At 44.4% G+C, this 26,258-nt stretch overlaps 1 protein-coding gene across 1 annotated transcript in view; it reads right to left on the bottom strand.

The window, feature by feature from the left end:
- LOC124720429 overlaps positions 1 to 26,258 on the bottom strand; it is a 130,384-nt gene that overhangs the window by 18,977 nt on the left and 85,149 nt on the right. Inside the window, exon 5 of the mRNA XM_047245778.1 lies at positions 10,209 to 10,235. Coding sequence (XP_047101734.1) covers positions 10,209 to 10,235 — 27 coding nt within the window. The remainder of the gene's footprint in view (positions 1 to 10,208; positions 10,236 to 26,258) is intronic.

Genomic DNA, 26,258 nt, shown 5'->3' with positions numbered 1-26,258 from the left:
CTTTGAATGATGTATTTGGTATGGGATCATGATTTTTAAAGTGCGTTTGAGGCAGATCACACTTTTGTCATGAGCAGAGAATTTTTTTTAGGTTTTGAAATTATTGGAGGAAGCTACGACGATTTTGAGAGTTGACTGAGATGTTATGATGTTATTGTTACGATGACTATGTGTATTATACTGTTGCGGTATGTTTATGATCAGTAAGCTGATGCTATATGAGTTATTTGATTATGCTACATATCTGTAATGATGAAATATTGAATAAGTGTTGACGAATAAGGTAAGGAATAATGAGTAGTGGTTAGGGACTCTGGTTTGTGAAAAAGGTTGTTGGAAACCAAGAATCGTACTTTAAGAGTTATGAAATGTGTGTATATGTGTGAATGTATCACAATGCTGGCGAAAATTTTTTGGACGCTGTTATATTTATAGGATTTTGTTTCTACAGATTTGTAACCCAAATTCTTGACCTGTGAAATATTTTTATATGAGACTGTCACTGTAGCGGAAACTGGTGTCGTAAATATTTCGGTAAGAAAGTTAAGTGACCACCTGCACCTAATGCGTCGTGGGCACCCAGCTGGGCGACAGTCGCCTTAAAAAAAAAGCCATTAGCGTGTGCCTTCCAGAGGCACAGGTGGAAAAAAAAGGGAGGCCATTATCCTCCCTATTGACGTTCCTTTGTAGAAAGCATCGGAAAAACGACACCGTCGAACTTGATAACATATGATTACACTGTGTAGCTCTTAATTTATGATTTACTGAAATGCCTAATGAAATGACGAGAAATATTTTTATGTCTATACACCTGATTATGACTATTGTCTCTCTAGTTGAGAGATTTGTCTACTAACTTATGAAATGCCTAATGACTACTAAATGATGTTCTTATGCTTTACTTTGTACATAGTTGCTTATTTCATTTGATATCTAGTTTCTAGCTGCACTGCAGCATTGGTTAAAATAAAATTTTATAGATGTACTAATATAAATATTTTCTGTCTACAGATTGAGTAAATCATAATTTTTTTCAAAAAAATGAGGGAGCACAAAACGACATTTACCTTCACAGGAACTGCATTCATAATTTTCTTTTCAAGTACTTGGTAATTTCTTTTGTAGAATAAATTGTGATGCATCACTCTAGTATTAAGATGTGACATAGGTATTAGACATGGCCATTTTTAGTGTACTATTTTTTTTGCTTGAGCTTTGTCATGTTTAGGTATAAGTTATTTCATTTTCTGTTGTTGGTTGCCAGGCATAGTGCCACTGAATTTCAATTTGTGTTACTCTGCTAAGCCAGATTTATTTTTTTTTGTTTGCTGTGCATTGCCTCATATTAGTTGTAATGTTGAATTGCTTGGTAATTTAGATTTACTGTAGCTTGCTTTGCGATTTTCCATTTTTTATTGCTGTTTATATTAATTGTTTTATGTGCTGCTGCATTGCCTCGTCCCTTAGTTTAGCATCTGAGCTCAGTAGATTTAAGTTAACTTAAGAGGGGGTAGCCTCTAAGAGAATGAGTTGCGATGAATTGGAAGAAATGCATTGAGAAGTTATACAAAAAAAAGTACAGAAAACAGGTTTAGGTAGGATTTTCTTGGAAATAAATGTTGAGGTAAGAAATGTGTGAACATATAAATACAGAAAGCATGCTTAGATAGAATTTTTTTTGTGGAAACAAAGGATGAAATAAGAGGAAAGATATATGAAGTTTTGGGTTGGACTGCAGTACCAAATGTTACACTGAAGACGAACCCTGTCCTTTCCTATTGGTGTTATCCCACTATGTGTTTGTGTACCCTTGTGCATTTGTTTTCTTCCTGTCTCTGTGTAGTTTCATAGAATTTTTTCTTCTTTTAATATTAAGCTACATTCACTATGATGAGGAATACTGTTATCCTCGAATATAATTGGCATTAATAATATGTTATTTACTTTGTAAAGATGTTAGACATTACTAATTCTGTTCTGTTTAATGCTCATGTGTGAAGTTGATGTTTCAAAAGTTATTGTGATCTTTTATGTATGTACTCATGTCATAATTCCACTGATGTATATGTTAGTTCGATTCTTTTGTAAAGCCTGTACTACAAATGTTATCTGTATTGTTATGTTTTTAATGATGTATTCTGTACCTTTGTTATTGTATTCTCATGTTATAAAATTGTAATTGACACCAGTTTATCAAACTAAGTAACTTGTAAGCATTCATTTCACTGCACACATTTCCGTTGGTCATAGTATATGGACAATATGTGAGAAGTAGGGACTGATAGTGTTTGCACGTGTGTTAATGATTCAGCAAGGGACTGGATAACAGCATTGCTGGTTCTAAGGACAATTCCTAAAACTTTGTGAGTGCACAAGTGGTGGTTTATGGACTTGCTACATTATCCGCAAGACTCTTCAGTGGTGATTGTGCACCTGCACAGTCACAACAGATGGCTGCTGGCCATCTCTTCAAGGACTACAGTGGGTCTACATCTTTGATGATCCATCAATACCATTATTTCTACAAGGACTGCAGTGGGTCTGCACCTTTGATGACCCACCAATACCGTAATCTCTACCAGGACTACAGTGGGTCTGCTCTATGATCACCTACCTACCAATATTCTTCCAAACTACAACTGACTCTGCTGTGGGTTTGCTCTGTTGTGGCCCATTATCTGTCAGCATGTGAAGAGTCGGCACTGTCTTTCCGTTGGAAGGACAACGCTACTTCTTCAAGACTGCATGGAAATCCACTACTTCCGTGTACATTTTCTTTTACTGCTCAGACTTTGAGAAAAACACTGCTATTCTACTGTTATGTACGATTAGGACTGTCTTTATGGACTGTGAGAAAATTTTAGCTTTTGACCAACATTGTATCAATAAGTGTGTGCATTTGATTTCTTTGTTATTGTAATTATGAAAAATTTTTTTCAAATCTGTATTGGCCACTGCCCAATCCAATTTGTAAAATTTTTTGTGGGGAGCATGGGGGCTATGTAGGTAGGCTGTTCAGGTTTTTTTATTGGTAACGCCACCTCTGTATGAAAATCACTGGCTGTGCTGTGTGCAGTCTGTGGCTGCTTTGCATTGTTGTAATACTCGCCATTGTAGTGTTGGGCAGCGGCAGCTGGATGTGAACAGCGCGTAGCATTGTGCAGTTGGAGGTGAGCCGCCAGCAGTGGTGGATGTGGGGAGAGAGATGGCGAAGTTTTGAAATTTGTCATGAACTGCTATATTTATATATGATGATATCAAGGTAAATACATTGTTTGTTCTCTATTAATATCTTTCATTTGCTAACTATCCCTATCAGTAGTTAGTGCCTTCAGTAGTTTGAATCTTTTATTTAGCTGGCAGTAGTGGCGCTCGCTGTATTGCAGTAGCTTGAGTAGCGAAGATTTTTGTGAGGTAAGTGATTTGTGAAAGGTATAGTTTACTGTTAGTCAGGGCCATTCTTTTGTAGGAAATTTTGAAAGTCAGATTGCGTTACGCTAACAAAATATTGTGTGTCAGTTTAAGCACAGTCATGTATAATTGTTCAAAGGGGACGTTTCAAGTTAAAGACGATGATGAAAGAATATCAAACCAGTGCCGTCAACAGTATTTCATTTACGCATGTGGATTTCACAAGCAAAAGATGAAAAGGTAGAGAAAATGTATGACGGCACCAGATAGGCAACTCAGTATGCTGCGGTAGGGGAAGGAACATAAGACGGTGTTATCGCAAAATTTGGGCTCGGTGGTATGAAGGGGAGAGGAGAGACAATACTAGAGTTTTGTGATAAACATCGGATAGTGGTAGCGAATACACCGCTCAAAAATCATAAAAGCAGGAAGTATACTAAGACGTGGCCTGGAGTGGATGCTAGATATCAGCTTGATGACGTTATTGATAGGCTGAGATTCCGAAATGAGATAATGGATTGTAAAATTTAATCAGGGGCAGATATAGACTAAGACCACAATGAAATAAAGATAAATAATAGGCTGAATATAAAGAGAACTATCAAGAAAATTAAATGTGGCAATAACGAGGAGAATCTGAGAATGGGTAGATGTGCTGTAATGAATATTACAGTAGGTAGTTCAGTTAAAGGGGAAGGGGTCATCAAAGAAGCTGGAAGTGTGTTCCTCGAACCACTCCGTCACAGTCCTGGCCTTGTGAGATGGGGCATTTCCTTGTTGAAAAATGCCACTGCCGTCGGGAAACATGTTCGTTCTAAAGGGGTGTGTGTGTTGTGCCATCCAGTGTACGATACACATTGGCCGTCACGGTGCCTTGCACGAGCTCCATTGAACCCACGAATGCCCGTGTCAGTGGTTTCCAGAGCACAATGGAGCCGCCGCCAACTTGTCTCCATACGGCCGTACAGGTGTCAAGGGGCTGTTCCGCTGGAAGGCGACAGATTCGCGCCCTGCTATTGGGATGAAGAAGGTATCGGGATTCACACAGCCATGCAAGGCTCTGCCACTGTTGCACTGCCCAGTGCTGAACATTCCAGGCGAAGTCGTCAGTGTCGTGCTGTTCATATTAGCACAAGCATGGGTCGCCGGCTGCGGAGGCCCATCGTTGGGAGTGTCCGGTGCACTGTGAGTTCAGACACACTTGTGCCCTGCCCAGCATTAAAGTCTCGTGTTAGTTCCGCCACAGTTGGCAGCCTGTCCTGTTTTGCCAGTCCGCCCAGCCTACTACATCCGACATCTGTAATGGGAGGTGGCCGCCCAAGCCTACGACGTCTGGACGTGGTTTGTCCTTGGCGTTGAAGACATTCACCACAGCTCTCCTTGCAGTTTTTGAAATGCTCGTACCTAACCTCCACGCCATCGCAGTCTGCCCTCGGTCAAAGTCAGACACAACGCTCGCCTTCACAATTCTACACACAGACAGCACTCACTGATACCACATGCACCGTACGTGTGTCTGATCAGCAGGCATATCTCGCCAGCTGACGCCGCTATCGCCTAAATGGATTTATATCGATAGTAGGCCATTATGTTCTGGCTGATCGGTGTAGGTACGAGTAGAATAACTGAGAAAATATCTTCTGTAATGGAAGAAATATTGCCGGCCATAGTGGCCGAGCGGTTCTAGGCGCTACAGTCTGGAACCGCGTGACCGCTACGGTCGCAGGTCCGAATCCTGTCTCGGGCATGGATGTGTGTGATGTCCTTAAGTTAGTTAGGTTTAAGTAGTTCTAAGTTATAGGGGAGTGATGAGCTCAGAAGTTAAGTCCCATAGTGCTCAGAGCCATTTGAACCATTTGAAGAAGTATTTAAACTGATATTCGAATGAAAGAAGTAGGAAAATACTCTGGGAAAGACAGGAATAAAGCAATATGTACTTAGGGATTAAGCACAGTGATAGCATGTCAAGAAAGCTGCACGAAAATTGCGAATAAATCGAAAAAGAAATGATCGTCGGAAAGATAAATTCAACATACAGAAAAATCAAAACAACTTCCGTTGAAATTAAATGCAGAAGTGTCAACATTAATAGTGTAGAAAGAGTTACGATGTTAAACGCAGAGGAGAGAGAGGATATGTGGAAAGACGGTGTTTAATGGCTTTAGGAGGGAAAAGAGCTGTCAGTGACGAGCTGGAAGAAGAAACAGACGTCAATAAGGGGTTCATTATTACTGTCAGAGTCTGACACAGCTATGGAGGACTTGCGCTTGAATAAGGTAAAAGACATAGATACTCAAGTTTTGCAATTGCTAAATGCGCTGGGATTAAACGCAACAAACTTTTCATGTTGTGGTGGAGACTTTCGAAAATATCATGGGTACAATTCCAAAGGTAGTAAAGGGAAATAAATGTGAGACTTACTGCACAATCAGTACAGTAGCTCAAGAATGCAAGTTTCAGAAACAAATAGCATAGGATGCAAAAATAGTTGTGGACGTGACCGAAGGTTTTCCTTTAGAAAAGGTGAAGGCAGTTCTGAAGAAGCAACACTTAAGAAAAATTGAGGCTCTTTTATGGGATTTGCAGACCTGGGAAAAACGTTATGGAATGGCGAATGGTGAAGGACTATCGATATTCTGAGAAAATAACAGTGAGCATTACGGAAAGACGTGAAATATACATATGTATAAGTATCAAGAAGTAACAATTAGTACTGAAGACAAATGACGAAGTGCTCGTATTAAGAAAGGCATAAGACAGAGATCAACTCTTTCGTTCTTACTGTTCAATGTGGCCGCGCGGAGTGGCCGCGTGGTTTGAGGCGCTGTGTCACGGATTGCGCGGCTCCTCCCGCCGGAGGTTCGAGTCCTCCCTCGGGCATGGGTGTGTGTGTTGTTCTTTGGCCTTTTTAACTGGCATTCTTGCTTACTTCTGCCAATAGAAAGTGTGTCTGATATTCAAATAACAGGAAAGAGAGTGTTGACTACTGTATATATTTGAATTTCCATTGACATTTGCAATCAAAGTTCATCATAAAACCTGTACTGAAGCTGTGTTTCGTTGTCTTCTGCTACCAGACAGTGCTACAGGTTGTCCCATGTTTATACAGAAAAGATGTACAGGAACGTCTTCATGTTCTTACATGTTTCTTCTCCCCACATTAGTTTAGGTATCTAGTTAGTAAAGTTTTACCGAATACTTTTATGGAAGAAAACTATATCCCTCAAGGAGATGTTTCAATTGTGACGTGGTTTCTGATGGCTATAACTAACAATACCTCAATGGACTGTTCGGGCGCTTTAGTTGCTGAGAGTTTTTCAGTTTTCAATACATCTTTCACAATTGCAGCAAGTACGCACCAACTGCAGATGATTGCTAAGAGACTAGAGAGATGGGCACACAGACCTGGATTCAAGTAATTGTCTAAAAATAAGCTGCATGTGTTGCTTGTTAACAGTTCCCGTCATCCTTTCCGTCTTCCAGAACTGAAACTGAGGGACATCTTTTTAAATTTGAAGGCGTCGATGAGGTATATTGGCATCCATTTTCATCAGGCGTTCAAGTGCCTGCCACATCTGAGGAACTTTTGCTCTCGATCCATCAAAGCCCTTGAAATTTTAAAGCGTGCAGCACACAGAGTTTGGGAAGAAGATCGAGCAGACCTGCCCCAGTTTTAAAGAGCGTTTGTCTGGTCCCAGCTTCATGATGGATCTCCGATGATCAGACCTTCTAGGCCGTCATATTTGGAGGTCCACTGGGTGGGCATTAGACTAGCAACAGGTGCATTTAGAGCCTCTTCACCGAAGCTTGCCAGCCACCACTTCTAATGTGACGGCAGCTGCTCGCCGTAACAAATGTCCACGGCTGAGATCGCTAATGCAATCCTGTGCAGTGGCGCTTGACCTGGTGGTAAGGCAGTTCAGATTCTGGAGGCGGAAAAAGTTTTTACTGCCAGTATTTGGGTGGCGAGGGGAGGAGAGGTGGTGGCGTAAAGCTCCTGGTCACCAGGCTCTACGCCAGTGTTCTCGTTTGAATACCAAAGCTGTCTGCAGTGTCTCACCAAGTGGGGGCATGCAACACTGTTGATGGTAGTTTGTCTGCTGGATGGGGATGTTCAGCCTGGTGGCCCCCTTTGTGTCAATCATCAGGAGCAGGCCATATGCCAGCACTGGCTTTCACCCTCTCCTTTCCCCTGTCATCATCATACAAAACAAAGATCACACTACACACACACACACACACACACACACACACACACACACACACACACACAATACATACATGGAATATTACAAATATTCTAATGGATCACGTTGTAAATAAAAATAAATCAAAGAAGCTACTCATTGTGCAACAAGCTTACAAAATGTCTTGCAAAATATAATTGCCAGCATACCATACTGATTATCTCCCACTCACAGAGTGGCTTTTCGATAATCGTCTGTGAGCAGTGGGACCATTTGGGAACCGAACAAAGAGCTGTATTTTAAAAGTGGTTGTGGCGAATACTAAGCCTTACAACACAGGTGGAGTAATTCACCACCATATTATGTTTAGAAGCCATTACTTTTTTTAAATTTGACTGATTTTAAAGATTGTAATTTTTTGGGTATATTTACTAACGTCTTACATGAACACATGAATTTTAAGATTGTTTATTGAAATGTATCTAGACAGAGAGGATACCTTGGGTGCTCGATGGTATTCTCTGATTGTGTCCTCAGAGTCTGCCTACCACACGCTTTCACAATCCGTCATGCTGAGCTATAGGATATTTGGAAGACCCTGTATCGTATGAGATGATACAAAGGAAACATTTTTCTAAACTGATCCAATACCCTTAGTGCTCAAGCATGTAGGTGAAAAGGTTTCGTAAAATGTACGCATTTATCTTGCGGCCACATTGTGGATAGGTGGTGGTGTACTGCCAGGTACCTGGGCTGGAAACCAGCAGGTAGATATTGAGGTGAAGAAGGCCTGTAGGGAGTGGCAGTTGGAGAAAGCATCATTCCCTTGGAACCTGTGAACTCACTGTTGAGCCAGAAGGTCAGGCGTGAATGGGAAGGTGAGTGGCTTGTCACTTGTCACCGTACTGGACGTTGCTCTTTGTGGGTGGCGTTTTCTCTGTAGAAAGTTCCAGCTATTTCTGAAATTCGTTGAACTGTCCAGATTACACTCTAAGCTGTTAGGTTGAAGGAGTTTCAGAGTGGTGTCTCATCCCTTACCAACCCAACCTTCAGTCAGCTGCAATTCCTGCTGCTCCATTTAAAATCTTTCATTGTACCTTTCCTCTTTTAGTTGACTGCTTTACAAATCATGATTTCATACATCATAGTGTCTCTTTCTCTCTCTCTCTCGCTATATATATATATATATATATATATATATATATATATATATATATATATATGTGTGTGTGTGTGTGTGTGTGTGTGTGTGTGTGTGTGTGTGTGAATTCCTATGGGACCAAACTGGTGAGGTCCCTAGACTTACACACTACTTAAACTATGTTAATAACAACACACATACCCATGGCTGAGGGAGGACTCGAAACTCCAGTGGGAGGGGCTGCATAATTCGGGACATGGCACCACTAAGTGGGCGGCCCACACAGAGTGGAAATAATGTAAAACATATTGTGACTGTGCACTGGAAACTTGGAGTTTCAATAGAGACTAGCAACTGTCACAGAGAAGCCTTACGTAAAATGTTGCCTGCGAATTCCCAACTGCGTCTTATGTAGAAAGTAATATCAATAGCTGAGTTGGATTGTTTGGTGGAAGAGACCAGACAGTGAGGTCATCGGTCTCATCGGATTAGGGAAGGATGTCGGCTGTACCCCTTCAAAGAAGCCATCCAGGGATTTACCTGGAGTGATTTAGGGAAATCACGGCAAACCTAAATGAGGAGGGCCGGGCGCGGGATTGAACCGTCGTCCTCCCGAATGCGAGTCCAGTGTGCTAACCACTGCGCCACCTTGCTGGGTTCAATAGCTGGCAATGCTGGAACACAGTGGGGTGGGGGATTACTCTATCAAGGAATCCAACAACTCTTCCACAGAAGGGAGAAATGTCTCTTTTCATCTCCTTTCAAAGAGTGTCAAACTAACATTCACCCCAACAGTAGCATCTGTGACTATTTTCTAATAAAACACTAGACCAAGCATTAAAGATTTAATTTAATAATTGCCAGCCTCTTACTTCTTTTCAGAGTCTGTGGTAATTCTGTCCATTTTGTAACGAGAATTTTATAAGAATAGCAATTGTCATGATGTTAACAGTTCTTTTGTATTATTTATTACAGCATAATTCTTGTACAATCATCATGTCCAGCGTACTGGATGAGTACTGTTCTGGAATGAGACCTCAGGTAGAAGGACAAAACGATGGGCCAAGACATTCTGAAGTAATGATTCAGTAGACATACATAAAAACTTTTGAAGTCAGTTGAGCAGGCCGCGGTGGCTGAGCGGTTCTAGGCGCTTCAGTCCGGAACCGCGCGACTGCTACGGCCGCAGATTCGAATCCTGCCTCGAGCATGGATGTGTGTGATATCCTTAGGTTAGTTAGGTTTAAGTAGTTCTAAGTCCTAGGGGACTCATGACCTCAGATGTTAAGTCCCATAGTGCTCAGAGCCATTTGAACCAATTGATGCCAGTTGATTACATGGCATGCTAATTGAAACTGAATTTTGATATAACATCTCACATGATAAATAATGCTGTAAAGACACTGTTGCACAACTGAGAACATATCCGCAACAATAACAAAAAGTTTGATTATGTGGACGATACATACCTCCTAAAGGTGGCTTGAATCCCAGAGCTGCAGAAAGAAAAGTAGTGTAAATATATAAAGTCAACAGAGTCTGTTTTTAATAAATATAAATGTACAAAAGTAAATGAGATAAGTGCAACAGAATAGTATAGTTCTAAGTTTCTTCAGCAATGGCAGTCGCTTGTACACAATAGACACATATCTAAATCATGAAGCAAAAAAGAAAACTTTCTACTGATTGTTTAAAAACTTAATTTTTAGACAAATTTCAATTAACGATGTTCTTATTGCGTAATTTTTATCAGTCCTAGGAATCTGCATGGCAACAAATAAAATGAAAACAAAATTATATCAATAAAACACACTCAGCACAGTGCCTATGTGAACAATCAAAACAGCTTTCTATAGCACTCTGGCGTGTTCCTTTGCCTGTTTTGCCAGTCGGAACTAGTTATTCACTTTCAATGCCTTTGAAGTTGATAGGAGATTACAGTGAAATCTGCCTTAGTGTTATTTCTTTTGAGTCCAGCTGTCACAAGGCATATCTTGAATTTCATTCATATAAGATTTTCAGACTCATCCAAAGTAGCCCTAAATATTGGAAGATATCATTTAAAAAGTCTGTGAGATTTAGAAAAATATGTGAGACAAGATGATACCTTAGTTTTAAACGATCAAACTTAATTTCCTTTTACCCCTCTCTTAAATTAAGTTTCATTTATATAATAGGCTAAAATTGTAAATTCTGTTCTATTTTCATCTGTTCTGACTGCAGCAACACACACAGAAATAAGTTTATGTTTCATTTATAATGATATTTAGCCATAAGTCACAAATAATTTTATCTGTGTTTGTGAGGCATAGTTGTCATCTGTCAGTGGCTTAGGAAGGCAAAAGGTTGTGACTTATTTAACAAATAATATTTTGAAGAACGTTAGGAAAATTTTCCCTAGATACAATTTAAAAAATGAAATTATGCCAAGGCTAATTACTAAAGATATTAACTATTTAATGATGTAAAGATAAATAAGGTACACTTTACACTAACTGCGAATAAAGTAAAGTCTTGCATTCAGAATAAGATAGATTCTTGAGCAGAGATGCAACGAGCACTCTGGGACAAAACCTGTCACAGTGTTTGCTGCCCTTATTTGTATATGACATAGCATTCCAAGATAGTGGAATCGAAGATGGCAAGGCAGGAAATTAAAAAATCCAAGACAGGGCAACTACTGAAATATCAGAGATGATGGAACTACCTCGCTTCTCCAAATTTTAAAATGATGGGAAATTTAAGAAGCCTACTTATGACAGAGAGAAATTCAAAAAGCCCAGACTTGCGTGTGCTGCCCTATTTTGGATGCGCTCAGTATACCCAAATGGCATGTATATTGCGAATACATTTAGGGGCAGTGTTATGGAACAGTGTCTCCCATAACTGCCCTGTAATCTAATTAATAACTCATTCATCAAATTAGACTAAAAATTTCGAGCGATAAATTTAAGTACACATGTAAGTGAAACAAATGCCAGCGATTGTGATTCTAATAAGTTCTTCATTATTGCAAGTCTATGCTGTGACTGATATGTGTAACGTTTCTGTGTAAGCTGGGTCTGCTGGCTGGCTGTGGGAAGTCGAGAACTGCACGGCGAGAATAGCAAGTGGTTCGGAAAACTTTTTTTCGCTAAAAGGGGCAGAATGCAGCCAGGTACACACTGGGAAGCAGCTGCAGCGTGGGACGGATGTGGTACGCCTTGCGTGGTCACTGCATGGCCAGCTGGGAGAAATCTGCACTCTGTAAATTCCATTGTGAGAAGGAGCAAAAAGAATAACATTTAAAAAGATAGAGGTTTGTGACGGGTTGGGGAAAAAAAATGAAGCAGAGAGAAGTACTCACTGGATCCAAAGGAGTCCAGCAAAAACTTATGTTGAAATTTAGGGGCAGATATTCGTAGGCACCTGCTACAGGTGCCGAATACTAAAACCTACGACACTTAGAATTCTTTCTACTGTCAGTTGCCATCAGATAATAGAGTGCTGTTGTCGTACTGAACACTAGCTCTCGGAAGCTAAGTAAGGTTTCGCTACTCTTGTGGAAGATGCAGTTTTATAATAGGACCTGGTTAGCGATACTATACGGCTTATCGTCTGATGTTTATTGTTTCACGAAACCGTGAACAGTAAACGTTTTTGTTTAATGATCCAGGATTGTATCGCCCATCTGAGGGAAGACGAAACCAACTACTCAGTGTTTCAAGAAGATGACGCTACTGCTAACACGGCTTACAACACACTATGCGTCTTATGGAAGAGTTTTTTGGCGAAATTTTCATCTCAAAGAACCTATGGCAGCCTCGCTCCTCGGAGTTTACGCCAACAGACATTTTTCTTTGGGGAATAGCATGTAGTGTACCGCAAACGGCAATGCTTCATTCGAGATTTAAATATTGAAACAACTTCATACACGAGAAGCATACCATAATCAGATGGACAGAAAGGGATTCCCAATAAAATTAGGCGGGTTGAGCCTTGTATAGTCACTCGTGGATGTCATTACCAACATAGTGTACATAGTAACCACACAGTTACTTTCTGAGCACCCATACAAACAGTGGCACTCAATACACATATTATATACAGGTACTCGTTACAGAGGAAATGTTGAGGAAGAAGAAATCCTGACCTCTGCCGCATTCGAGCAACGAAAAAATTCATAGGTGACAAATGAAAATTTCTATCAACGCTGGGGTTCTAAACCGGGTCTTCCGTTTAGCAGGAAGATGCATAAACTACGCTACCTTGACATAGCAGTTAGACACAATTGCGCAGACTACACAAGTGTGCTACCCCTGCTCCATCCATATTACTTTTCGCCGCACAGCTAGCCGTGGTGGCCGAGCAGTTATAGGCCCTTCAGTCCGGAAGCGAGCTGCTGCTACGGTCGGTTCGAATCCTGCCTCGGGCAGGGATGTGTGTGATGTCCTTAGGTTAGTTAGGTTTAAGTAGTTCTAAGTTCTAGGGGACTGATGACCTCAGAAGTCCCATAGTGCTCAGAGCCATTTGAACCACGAAGGGATGCAGGCAGTATGCAACTGCCAATGTGTCTCCGATTACTACCACAGGTGCCACGCAAGTACAGGAGAATGTCTCCCACACCATAACACTGCTCCCACCAGCCAGTGTCAGTGGGTCGCTGCACGTTTGAAACCGCAGTTCACCTCGATGACGACCATCGACCTAGTGTAGCAAAAGTGTGGTTCACCCGAAGAGCCGACACTTTTCGATTGATCGACGGTCGTACCCCGACAGTCCTGTGCCCACTGCAATCGTAGCTAACGATGTCGTTGCCTCAACACGTGGGGGTGGTGTGCTGCGGAGCTCCGTGTTGGGCAATGCACGATGAGAGGTGTGCTCTGGAACACTTGTGCTGCACCAGCACTGTGCTCTTTCGGCAGAGGTGCCACAGATGACCATCCGTGCTGCTTCACATAGCAGCGAAGCCTCCGACCCCAACGTCCTGTGAAGAATAGTGGACGTCTAGCCATTCAGCGCCTAATAGTAATTTCACAGTCGAACCCCTTCCCGCAGATGCTCACGACAGTAGCACGTGAACATTCGACCGTCTCCGCCGTTTTAGAGACACTCGTTCACAGGTTCTGCGTAATAATAATCTGCCATTTGTCGAAGTCGCTTATCTCGGTGGATTTCCCCATGTGCGGCCCGTATCTCCGCCGTCCGTGGCTGCTGCACTTACGCACTTTCGTCACTGCGTCACGTGCCCGCAGCGACACCAGGCGGCGTCCAGCGACGCGGTGGACAGTCGTCGTAATGTTTCGGCTTATCGCTGTGTATCTGTGTAAGTGGTGCCTGTTCTTTCGGACATGTCGGGAAGTAAAGACACCACTCATACAGGTTGTAGATGTTTTTGAAGGCCTTTATGCTCAAAAACATCAGATGGTAGAGAGTGCCAAAATTAGCACTGTGCGATCTAGAACTAACGCTCAGCAATGAATACTTACTTTTGTCTTATTTACTTTAGCAGTCCAGGCTAATATTGACAGTGCAAAATGACAGCCACTCTTCTCAGTGCACGCCTTATGAGGCGTCAAAGCTGCTCCCCCGACTCTGCTTGAGTTTTGTACACTGAATACTCTGTGTAGCCACACGGGAAAAAAATACAATTAAGGGCAATGTGGTTTATTCGTTTGGATGTTCACGTTACCAATTCTGACGCAGAGACATAAGCAGTTTGCACGACATGTGCCCACCTCTCTGCCCACTGAAGCCCTCGAGCTGCCTGCAACACTCACTCACTCTGCATGCAGACGCTCACAACGCGACACTACAGAGCGCTCTGCCCTCTCCGACTCCTTTCGTACTCACAGGGCTTCAAGTTCAGTGTCTGGACGTAAATGTTCTGAGGTGCCACCGCGCATTTCTCCAACGAACAAGACAAATTGGATTTGATGGTGAGAAGACTTCCGAGTGTTGTTACCCAAACAGCATTTGACTAACTCAGCTTGTAGCATAGTCGGATTTTCAATCATGAACACTACAGTGGAATCTAGCTAGTAGCATACTTTTTTAAATGTAATATTTATCAACAAATGCGAACGTTAAGTAAGAAATAAACGTAACATCCTTTTATTGACGGTTACTAGATGTCTAAAAATGAATTTAAACTCCTTAGGAATATGCCAAAACGTATATTATTCAATGAAAAAATTACGTATTTCAATAACACTAGTGAGTCTGTGAAAATGATACTTTCTCATTATCTATCTGATGTATCGGCTTCGTATGCCATATTATATTTACTGTCAGTAGCAACGAATAACCAAGATGTTATTCTTATTAAACACTATAGTTCCATATCTGTCAATTAAGATTACACTTTGTTAATAAATATAGAAGTTTTTTTAAAAATTAAAAGATACAGGGTGACGCAGAAAAACGGGAACATTTCCACAATCCAATAAAACTGGAAGTGATGAAGGAAATAAATTGCATTCATCGTAACTGAAACCTTCCAACTTTGCCATTTAGGAAACATTGATGGCATTTATCATTTTTCAACAATTACGTCCTTTAGATGGCGTCCTCCTGTAAGAATACATTCGTGAAACCTGCTGTTGAGATTCCTCATTGACCGCTGCAACATCTCAGCTGGCATTCTGTGGATTGCATCCCGAATTCTCTGTTTTAACTCGTCCAGGGTTCTTGGTCGAGTCGCGTAGACTTTGCTCTTGAGGTAGCTCCAGAAAAAAAATCACAAACGGATAGATCTGGCGATCTAGGAGGCCCGGGTATTTTAACGTATCGTGAGATCACACGGTAGCCAAACAATTCTCGCACGTATGCCACTGATTGCCGTGTAGTGTGTGATGTCGCTCCGTCACGTTGAAACCAGGCTTCTTGAACGTTTGCAAAGTTGTGCAATGCAGGTGTAACGAAAGTTCGTAACATCTCCACGAACCGATCGGCGTTGACAGTTATTGTGTTTCGTTGTTCATTTGCGAGACAATACGGTCCGATAATCCCACGTGATGAAACAGCACGCCATACTGTCACTTTAGTAGCGTGTGAAGGGCGCTCATGAACGTCATTAGGATTTGTGTTTTCCCAGTAGCGGTAGCTCCGTTTGTTCACATTACTTGTGCCTCATCTGACGTCCACAACTTTTTTTACAAATTCATCGTCATCGTTTATTTTTGTTATCATTTGTTGACAGAATCCTAATCGTAATCCGAAACCGGGGTCCTTAAATTGTTGCACCATCTGTAGTTTGCACGGATGAAATTTTAAATCAAGATGAATGATTCTGCGAACACTCTCCCGGGACACTCCAATCGCTGCTTCTTGCTTACGAATTGACGCCGTGGGCTCCGTAAGACAGACTCGCGTTCAACATCAGTGTTCGCTGGAGAACGCACACTTCTTGGTCGTCCTGTTGGTTTCTTTTTGCGGGCAGATCCAGTGTCTTCAAAGTTATTAATCCAACATTTTATCGCGCCTTTCGACGGAACGACATCATGACATCCTAAATTACAAAAATGTCAAAACTCCCTCTGCGCCGCTACCAAACTATCACTGTTTTTATAAATCATTTTTATGGCTGCCGCACGCTGTTGTCCGTTCCACTGACGCACGATTAGTGAAATGACGAACTGTTTACTTGCTGTCTGTCACGAACCCGCAGTGCTGCCACGTTCGCATGGCTGCCACTCCTCATTTCAAACTTTCCCGTTATTCTGTGTCACCCTGTATTTATCTTACTAGCGATATTCGAACCATCGAACGTACTAACGTGATGAGAAACCGACGAATTCGTCGAAATAATGAAAATTGTTTTCAACTGCACTTGGAGATCTGCTAATTTTGAAAGGTGATATTTCAGAGTTCTTTGTCGTACTGTCTTAGAAAATTTATGTGCGTGCACTGAACTCCACCTGCTGCAAGTGTGTACAAAATCGGAATCTGTGAGGAACCCTCGTCAATGTAGAATCCTCCTTTTACCACCAGCATAACTGTGACCTGAAGCCACTTTGGCACAAAGAACTTTTAATAATTATCTGACAGGTCTTTCACTGGAAACTGTCCTCAGAAACATCGATAAATTATTTCTTTGGTATTGTGTAACGTCATCACATATACAATCACGGCCTTCCCCGTACTCTCTGACTGCCGAAGGAGTCTGCCACCTCTGCAACAAACCACCTCCGTCGCTCGCTAATGGGCGATCGTTGTTGAAATCCATACGCTGTGTGGAAAGGCCACATCACACAAGAATTTCAGTCTTCCTACTACAGACCCTGGAAGCAAATGAATCCCTTACGCGACTTGCCGTAAGATCAAACAAATTGTACTACCTTGCTGTACATGGGCATGTTACACCCATAGCTCGCCCGCTACCCCCTCCCAGCCGGCCGCGCGCCAGCCGGCCGCTACCAGCGTTCCGCAGCCAGTCGCCCGGCAGCGCCCGGGGAGTGCGCATCAGGCGCTCCCGGCGCAGCCGCCCAGCGGCAACCGGCCGAGTGCCGAAGGGTTGAGCCTACTCCCCTTCGACGCAAAGCCGCGCAACCAGTCGCGGACTGCCGCGAAAGAGCTTCGGCTCGCAGCTCCCGGTAGCCTCTGGTTACCCAACGCCCCCAACGTGATTCTCACGTTCTTCTAGGGACTCTGAGGCAGTACCAGGGCTCCTTCACGGGACCAAGCCCGCGTGCTGCAGGCCATTCTTCTTCCGCACCTCCTTTAGGTGCCGCGCTTGCACGAACAGCGCATGTTAGCGTAAGTAGGGACCACCCACTTCCATAGGGAACAAGTTACACTTCTCTCGCCTTTCGAGAAAAGTAAAATTGTCGTTTCCCCCTTCCCACCCAATAAACAATCCTAAGTGCGAAATGGCGGACGCTACTAGCACTTCCCCTGCTGTCACCCGCAGCAAGACTGCAACACAAGAGGCGCGAGGATCGGCTGCACCCGCCGAAACCCGCGCCCCGCCCGCTACCGAAGACAAGGGAGCGGCTGGCGACGCTCGACAGCTTGGCGCGAAAGCGCAAAAGCAGCTCGAGTCGCGTCGGCTAATCACCGAACTTTTCGGGGCGGACGTCTCTCCCACCAAGACAGCTACACTAAACATTACCTTACATTCCCCTGTCACTGGACAGTCATGCACCATTCTCCCACCGGCGCCGCAGCCACAAGAAACCGAGGCAGCGGCGGCGGATGAGGATACAGAAAACCACTACACTGAGCCCTGGCAGGTGGAGGGCCCAAAACGCAGACCCAAAAAAACACCAGCACAAACAAGCGAGCAACCAAACTCGCTAGGCAACCGAAAGGCGCTGTTGCCTACACCCACTAGCTCATCTCAGGCTAGCAACATTAACACAAAACAAAACGCAAACACAGCTGTGGCAAACAACAACAAAGCACACAAAGCCACAGCAGTGCCCACACAACACAAGACTGGTTTCCCCCCGGTTGTTATACAAAACTACGGGAACCTTAGTGCCCTTAACACTGCATTCGTGGAGAGGCACATAAACAGCACATTACATGCAAAGTACTCGGGGGATAGGGCCTCACTGTACGTTGCCACAGACAAAGAATATAAAGATCTTCTGACCTTCCTCAAAGATCGGAAGATTGAACATTACACGTACAGAACGCTGGACGAGAGAACCCAGCAGTACGTGATCAAGGGAGTGGACCCTAGCACCCCCAACGAGACAGTACATGCGGCCCTTTGTTATCTGGGGTTCGACTGCAAAAGTGCCTCCCGGATGACAGGGTTCCGTACACACGCACCGCTACCACACTACATGGTTGAGTTAGCCGACACGGCTGATTCCCGCGCCATCCTGCAGATAAAGAGCTTTCTGCGGATGGACGTACGTGTAGAACACTATGAACCACCCAACGTCCCCCAACAATGCAACAACTGCCAGCGGTTCGGCCACTCGGCCCTCCGCTGCGGCCTGGCAACTCGCTGCCGCGGATGCGCTGGCAATCACAGATCCAACACATGTACACAAATACAACCATACCAGCGACGCTGTGCCAACTGCGGTGGGCCCCATGCGGCAAACTTCAGGCAGTGCAACTCATACAAACAGGCGCTGAAGCGAAAGCGAGACATAAGTAGGGTACTGTACGACATACCACGTCCAAGGCCAGCGCCGAACCCAGTAAGGAACGGCGTAACGTTTGCCACGGTCGCACGCCCTGGCGGGACGGCACAGGCTGCGGAACTTCAGCGCCCTACACACACACGTGAAACAACCGCTGCAACAGCCACACAACAACCACAGGCAACACCTGAAACCCAGCAAGCATCGGTACCAACACCTATGCCCCCAAACAACACGACCCCACTCCCGGAAATCACGCGCTGCGAAGAAACGCATCGTATACAAGAAAACACACCCACACAAGAACCCCCCGAACCCCAAGCCCAGAGGAGGAATAGACGCACACGCAAACACAGGGCGGGGAACACGAAACCACCACAACAGGCCACACAGCAACAACGGAACAGCAACACACAGGAAAACAGTCAACAAGACACCGAGACTGTAACTCACACTACCATCCCCCTCACCACAGAAGTAACACAGGCGCCACAACCTCTGCCACAATGCACAAATGCCGCTCCTAACAACACACCAATACCCGCACAAGCGGCCGCTAACTCCACAACAGCACCTCAGGTTGCCACACCCAACACCAGCACACCACCTGGGGGAATACTGGAAACACTATTCCCCCGACACACGACCGTTCAAATCCTTACCAAGGTGCTGACGGCCGTCACTACACTCATCACCCAGCTCATGAGCGCCGAACCCGGGCAATACTGGGCTGTCATACACACTGCCATCACAACACTCTTTCACACTCTTACATGAATAATACACCACACCCGGCCCATAACGCAGACCCGCATACACTATCACGGATCCTGTTCTGGAATGCAGACTCGATCCACAACAAAAGGGCAGAATTTGCCGCGTTCATGGAGCGCAAGGGAATCCTTGTCGCGCTACTGAGCGAGACTAAACTTAAACCGCACAAACAATTAAACTTTCCTGGCTATTGTGTCTATCGTACCGACCGACCGGGCGACGCCGTGGCAGGTGGAACTGCAATCGTCATACACAAAGACATTGAGCACACAAACATAGAGCTCCCTGAACTGGAAAAAATCGAGGCTACGGCCGTCAGAGTCAAGTTCAACGGAGCCTACACCACGCTGATATCGGTATACAACAGCCCTGTAGGCATCTCAACACGCGATATCAGCACATTACTCAACATTTCACCGCGAGTAATAGTCGCTGGAGATCTGAACGCAAAACACCCAGAATGGAACTCACGCATACGAAATCCCAACGGCAAAAAACTGTACGAACATTCGCTAGGTAGAAACTACATTACACTAGCGCCGGCTGAACCGACGCACATTCCCTATCAGAGGGGACACAGGCCAGACGTGATAGACATGGCCCTCATCAAGGGCATTACAGCTACACTCAACGTTGCCGTTGAAAACGATCTGCCCTCAAACCACCAACCTGTAATACTATACATCGAGGAAACACTGCAGCACACAGAACAACGCAAGATGTTGGACTACGGGCGTGCGAATTGGACATTGTTCAAGCAAACGCTTGATAGCCACATCCCACCTATACACGAAATAAACGAAACAGGACAAATTGACGAGGCAGTGGAAACCCTCACTAACGCCGTCCGGGACGCAATGGCAGGCACCATACCTGATCGCACCTCACAACAACGCAGTGCGGCCCTGCCCCAGGAAATCCTGGGCCTAATCTCAATGAGGAATCGCCTCAGGAGACAATGGCAGCGCACCAGGCGTCCGTACTTCAAACGGCACATTAACAGACTACAGGGCATCATACACGATAAAATACAAACACATAGAACACAACAGTGGAATCAAAAACTCGAAGGGCTGGACACCGCACGACCTGGCGTATGGCAGCTAGCCCGACATTTCACCAGGGAGAAAATATACACCCCAACGCTTCAAGGGCCTGACGGACCTGCATACTCAGCGGAAGAGAAAGCAGAACTAATGGCTCGAACACTCGCAGCGTCATTCACACCGAACCTGGTACCATCAGATCCAGTGTTCACACTTGCTACTGACCAAGAGGTTACACGCATTCTAGCCCAACCACCGCGCGACGACATTCGACATGCTAGCACAGCCGAAGTCTCCTGGGCTATAATGCATTCCGCTGCTAGGAAAGCCCCTGGTCATGATGGCATTCAAAACCGTGTCCTCCAGGAGTTCACGGATAAAGCAACTGAGTACCTAACACACATAACGAATGCCATACTAAAACACCAACACTTCCCCGCCTTTTGGAAGACGACCAAGGTCCTGATGTTCAGGAAGCCGGGGAAAGACCACAGCCTCCCACAAAATTACCGACCCATCAGCCTTCTGAGTTCGCTCAGTAAGATTGTTGAGAAGGTGATTCTCAAACGCATCACTAGGCACTGCATAACAAATAACATCCTGAGACCGGAGCAATTCGGCTTCAGGAATCACCACTCCACAACACAACAACTCCTACGGGTCGTTGAACATATAACACATGGCTTCAACATAAACAAAGCTACAGGGGCAGTGTTCCTGGACATCGAAAAGGCTTTCGACCGTCTATGGCACAACGGCCTCATCCGCAAACTCAGCGACGCGGGATTCCCTGACGGGCTGCTGCGTCTAATACACTCATACCTCACAGACAGGAGTTTCAACACTGACGTGCAGGGAAAACAATCAACACAACACGGTATACACGCGGGAGTACCCCAGGGAAGCATCCTAGGGCCCCTGCTGTTTAACCTCTACATAAACGATCTTCCAACCACACACAACACAATGATGGCAATCTACGCGGATGACACAGCCATCCTTGCGCAAGATTGGAAACCATCAAACATTACGTCACGCCTACAGACTGCACTCAGAGTGGCCGAGCCTTGGTTGGAGAAATGGCGTGTTAGAGTAAACGTCGACAAGTGCGAAGCCGTTCTGTTCACTAGAAGACCGAAGCAACTGCGCAAACACCGCTACTGCAGACCAATAACTCTACATGCACGCCCAATACGTTTCCGCGAGAAAGTCAAATACCTCGGTGTCTGGCTGGACCGGAAGTTACTCTGGGGGGACCACATACAACACATGACCAACCGAGCTAGCGCGAGGCTCAAACAGCTCTATCCTATGCTCAACAGGCGTAGCACACTGAACAGAAGGGTGTCGAGGTCCATGTACATGACACTTATCCGACCCCTGATGACGTACGCAGCTCCTGTCTGGGGATACGCTGCGCCTACACGTCTGCGCCGTCTGCAGCTCATACAAAACAAAGTACTCAAAATCATAAGCAATGCTCCACGATACACACGCATCGCGGACCTTCACCGGGAATACCGACTTGAGACTCTCACGGAGGTAATCCACAAACTCACCACAAGACTATACAGAAACTCCAGACATTCGCAGAACCCGTTTATTCTGAATCTGGGGAACTACGACCACAACCATAGATGGAAACATAAAAGACCAAAAGACATACTTGTAAGGACATAACATCTATGGCCAAGCATACGCAAACATAACGGCACAGGCGAGCCCCTGTTTATCAGACCCATTACTGGATATCCAGCTGGATTGGAGAACACTGCCGAATAACTGGCACCACACAGGGAAGCCGTACCGTACACTGCATGCAAACAAGCTCCACACATCCCCCACACAGTGAGATGATCTATGGCCGATCTCCCACTACTGTATAACGATCTTGATTGTTCCAGGAATGCAGCAGCAGCAACAACTGGGACACATCGCCATCGCTTGTCATGGTAATGATGCATGATACCTATACTAACAAATCCAACCTTGCATGAACTATCGCAGCTAGTAAGCCACTACTGCTCTTACTACCCATCCCACTGTCGCAGAGGTTTTTTTCCCACGGCACGAGCCATGGCACTTTTTTTCCTCTGCTCTTCAAATCGCTACCCTCACTCGCGTTTCGTCCACTATCTATCACCTGATGGACCGTGTTAATGCGTAGCCTTACCCAGACGCACGGACAACGTCACAGCCCAGCATCCTGTGATCCACATACTAGACAACTAACATGTTTACGGAGGTGACAGTAGAACTTTTGGTTTGGTCACCACGTTGGTGCGGGCGTGGAGGGGCCCCATCTCTAATAAGGGCATGTTACAGCGTGTCATGAAATGATTCCGTAGTATCTATCATTTTATTTCCTCCTGAAAAAAGTTTTTGGGCAGTACTACGTTAGTGAAGCATCTGTATACACTTACGAGGCTAATCCGCAAAGTAAGGTTACAAAAATTTTTTGAGGCGCAAAAAATTTAATTTATCATAATAAAATTTAGATGCATTGTAGTACAGGTGCTGCATTATTTTTCCAAGCAATCACCATGTATCTCTGTACATTTTGTCATCAGTAGGACGAGTTTTTTGATTCGTGTGTCATAGACGTCTCCCACCGCCTTTTTCAGTCAGTTCTTCACTTCGATTTTCACCTCGTCGTCGTCGGAAAAGTGTTTTCCAATAAGGTTTTTCTTCAATTTATTGACCGGCCGCTGTGACCGAGCGGTTCTAGGCACTTCAGTCTGGAACCGCGCTGCTGCTACGGTCGAAGGTTCGAATCCTACCTCGGGCATGGATGTGTGATGTCCTGAGGTTAGTTAAGTTTAAGTAGTTCTAAGTCTAGGGGACTGATGATCTCAGATGTTAAGTCCCATACTGCTTAGAGCCATTTGGACCATCAGTTTAGTGAACAGATGATAGTCACTAGGTGTGAGATCGAGGCTGTGAGAGAGTTGACTTAAAACATCCCAACCAAACGAAGTCAACCACTCTTGCGTTGCATGAGCGGTGTGCGGACGCGCGCTCTCATGAAGCAGACAGAGTCTCGTTGTCAGCACGTATGTGTTGTATGGCTTTGCGAAGTTTCTTCATGACCCCACAGTATCTTGCAGCATTTATGGTCCCACCTATTTCCAAAAAATCAACGGGAGAAACTCTTTTCCTGTCCCAAAACACTGACACGACGATTTTCCTTGCTATATCCTGGGTGTGAATTTCTTGGCTATAATATTTCCGTTCATCTCCCTTATACAGACACTCTATATACTCCTTTTGCCTTTCAGCTTTCCCTTCCTTGCTTAAGACTGGTTTTACATCTGAGCTCTTGATTTTCATACAGTTGCTTCCCTCTACTCAAAAAGTCTTTTTAAATTTCCTGTAGGCAGAATCCATTTTGCCCTAGTGAAACATTCCTACATTTGTCCTCTACCCATTCTTGCTCAGCCATTTAACACTTCCTGTCCAACTCATTTTGAGAGACGTTTGTATTCCCCTTCGCTAGCTTTATTTGCTGCATTTTTATATTTTCTTCTTTCATCAATTGAATTCAATGTCTCTACTATGCATTGTCTTTCGACCTATTTGACACTCTGTTGCCTTCTCTATTTCATCTCTTATAGCTATCTATTTGTCTTCTACTGTATTCCTTTTCCCTGCCCTACTCAACCGCTGCGTAATGCTTCGTCTAAAACTATCAGCAACCTCTAGTTTTTTCAACTTATCCATGTTCCGTCTCCTTAATTTCCTACCTTTTTTGCAGTTTCTTCAGGTTTAATGTACAGTTCACTACCAATAATTTGTGGACAGAGTCCAATCTAACCCTGTAAATGTTTTACAGTTTAAAATCTGGTTCCGAAATCCCTTTCTTGCCATTATGTAATCAATCTGAAACCTTCCAGTGCCTCCAGGAGTCTTCCATGTATACGCGCTACTATGATGATTCTCAAGCAAGGTGTTAGCGATGGCCGCGTTGGGTAGCCGAGCGGTCTAGGGCGCCTTGTCACGGTCCGCGCGGCTCCCCCCGTCGGAGATTCGAGTCCTCCCTCGGGCATGGGTGTGTGTTGTCCTTAGCGTAAGTTAGTTTAAGTTAGATTAAGTAGTGTGTAAGACTAGGGACCGATGACCTCAGCAGTTTGGTCCCATAAGACCTTACTACAAATTTCCATTGTCACGAATGATTAAATCATCCTATGTGCAAAATTCCACTAGACGGCTTGCTCTTTCATTTCTTTCCGTAAGTCGAAATTAAATTTTTGCTTTTCTTCCTTTTCCTACCACCAAACTGCAGTCTCCCATGACAATTAAATTATCGTTTCCTTTAACTATCTGAATAATTTCTTTTATCTCATCATACATTTCTTCAGTCTCTCCATTATCTCCAGAGCTAGGTAGCATATAAACTTGTACAACCATTGTAGGTGTGAACTTAGTGCCTATCTTGGCTACGTTAATGCGTTCACTATGCTGTTTCACGTAGATTACCTGCATTCCTATTTGCTTATTCATTATTACACCCACTCTAGCATTATCCCTTTGTGACTTTGTATTTATAACCCTGCATTCATCTGACAGAAGTCCTGTATCTCTTGACACCGAGCTTCGCTAAGTCTCAATATATTGAACATCAAGCTATCCATTTCCGTTTTTAAAACCTCTAACCTACCTGCCCGATTAAGGCATTTAACATTCCAAGATACTATCCGTAGAACGACAGATTTGTTTTCCTTGGTGATGACATCCTTCTGAGTAGTTCCAGCATGGAGATCCGAATAGGAAATTCTTTCATCTCCAGAATATGTTACCCAACAAGAACCTATCATAATTTAACCATATAGTAGAGCTACATGCCCTCGGGAAAATTACAGCTGCAGTTTCCCCTCGCTTTAGGCTGCTCGCAGTACCAGGACAGCAATGCCGTCTTGGTTAGCCAGATGAGTCAATCATTCAGACTGATGCCCCTGCAACGACTGAAAAGGGTGCCGCCGCTCTTCAGGAGCCGTATGTTTGTCTGGCTTCTCGACAGGCATCACTCCATTGTTGTTGTACACACAGTACAGCTATGTACGGTTAAGGCAGGCAAGCCACCCAAACCGACGGCAAGTCCGTGGTTCATGGGAAACATCGGAAACTATGAACGAAATTTTCACTCTGCAGCGGAGTGTGCGCTGATATGAAATTTCCTGACAGCTTAAAACTGTGTACCAGACGGAGATTCGAACAAAGGACCTTTGCCTTATGCGGACAAGTGCTCTGCACTTGATATGAAACTTTCTGGCAGATTAAAACTTTGTTGCCAGACTGAGATTAGAGCTCGGGACCTTTGCCTATTGCGGGCAATTGCTCTACCAACCGAGCTAGCAAGCACGATTTACGACCAGCCTTTACAGTTTCAATTCTGCCAGTAACTCGTCTCCTAGGTTCCAAACTTCACCGGAGCTCTCCTGCGAACCTTGCAGAGCTAGCACTCCTGAAAGAAAGGATATTGCGGAGACATGGCTTAGTCACAGACAGGTGGATAGTTCCAGAATGAAGTATTGACTCTACAGGGGAATATGCGCTCCTCTGAATATTCCTGGCAGACTAAAACTGTATGCCAGACCGAGACTCGGGATCTTTGCCTTTA

The sequence above is a fragment of the Schistocerca piceifrons genome, chromosome 11, assembly GCF_021461385.2.
Source record: "Schistocerca piceifrons isolate TAMUIC-IGC-003096 chromosome 11, iqSchPice1.1, whole genome shotgun sequence".
Lineage (NCBI taxonomy): Eukaryota > Metazoa > Arthropoda > Insecta > Orthoptera > Acrididae > Schistocerca > Schistocerca piceifrons.
The sequence above is the reverse complement of the archived record's forward strand: the minus strand, read 5'-3'. Positions and strand labels throughout refer to the sequence as shown.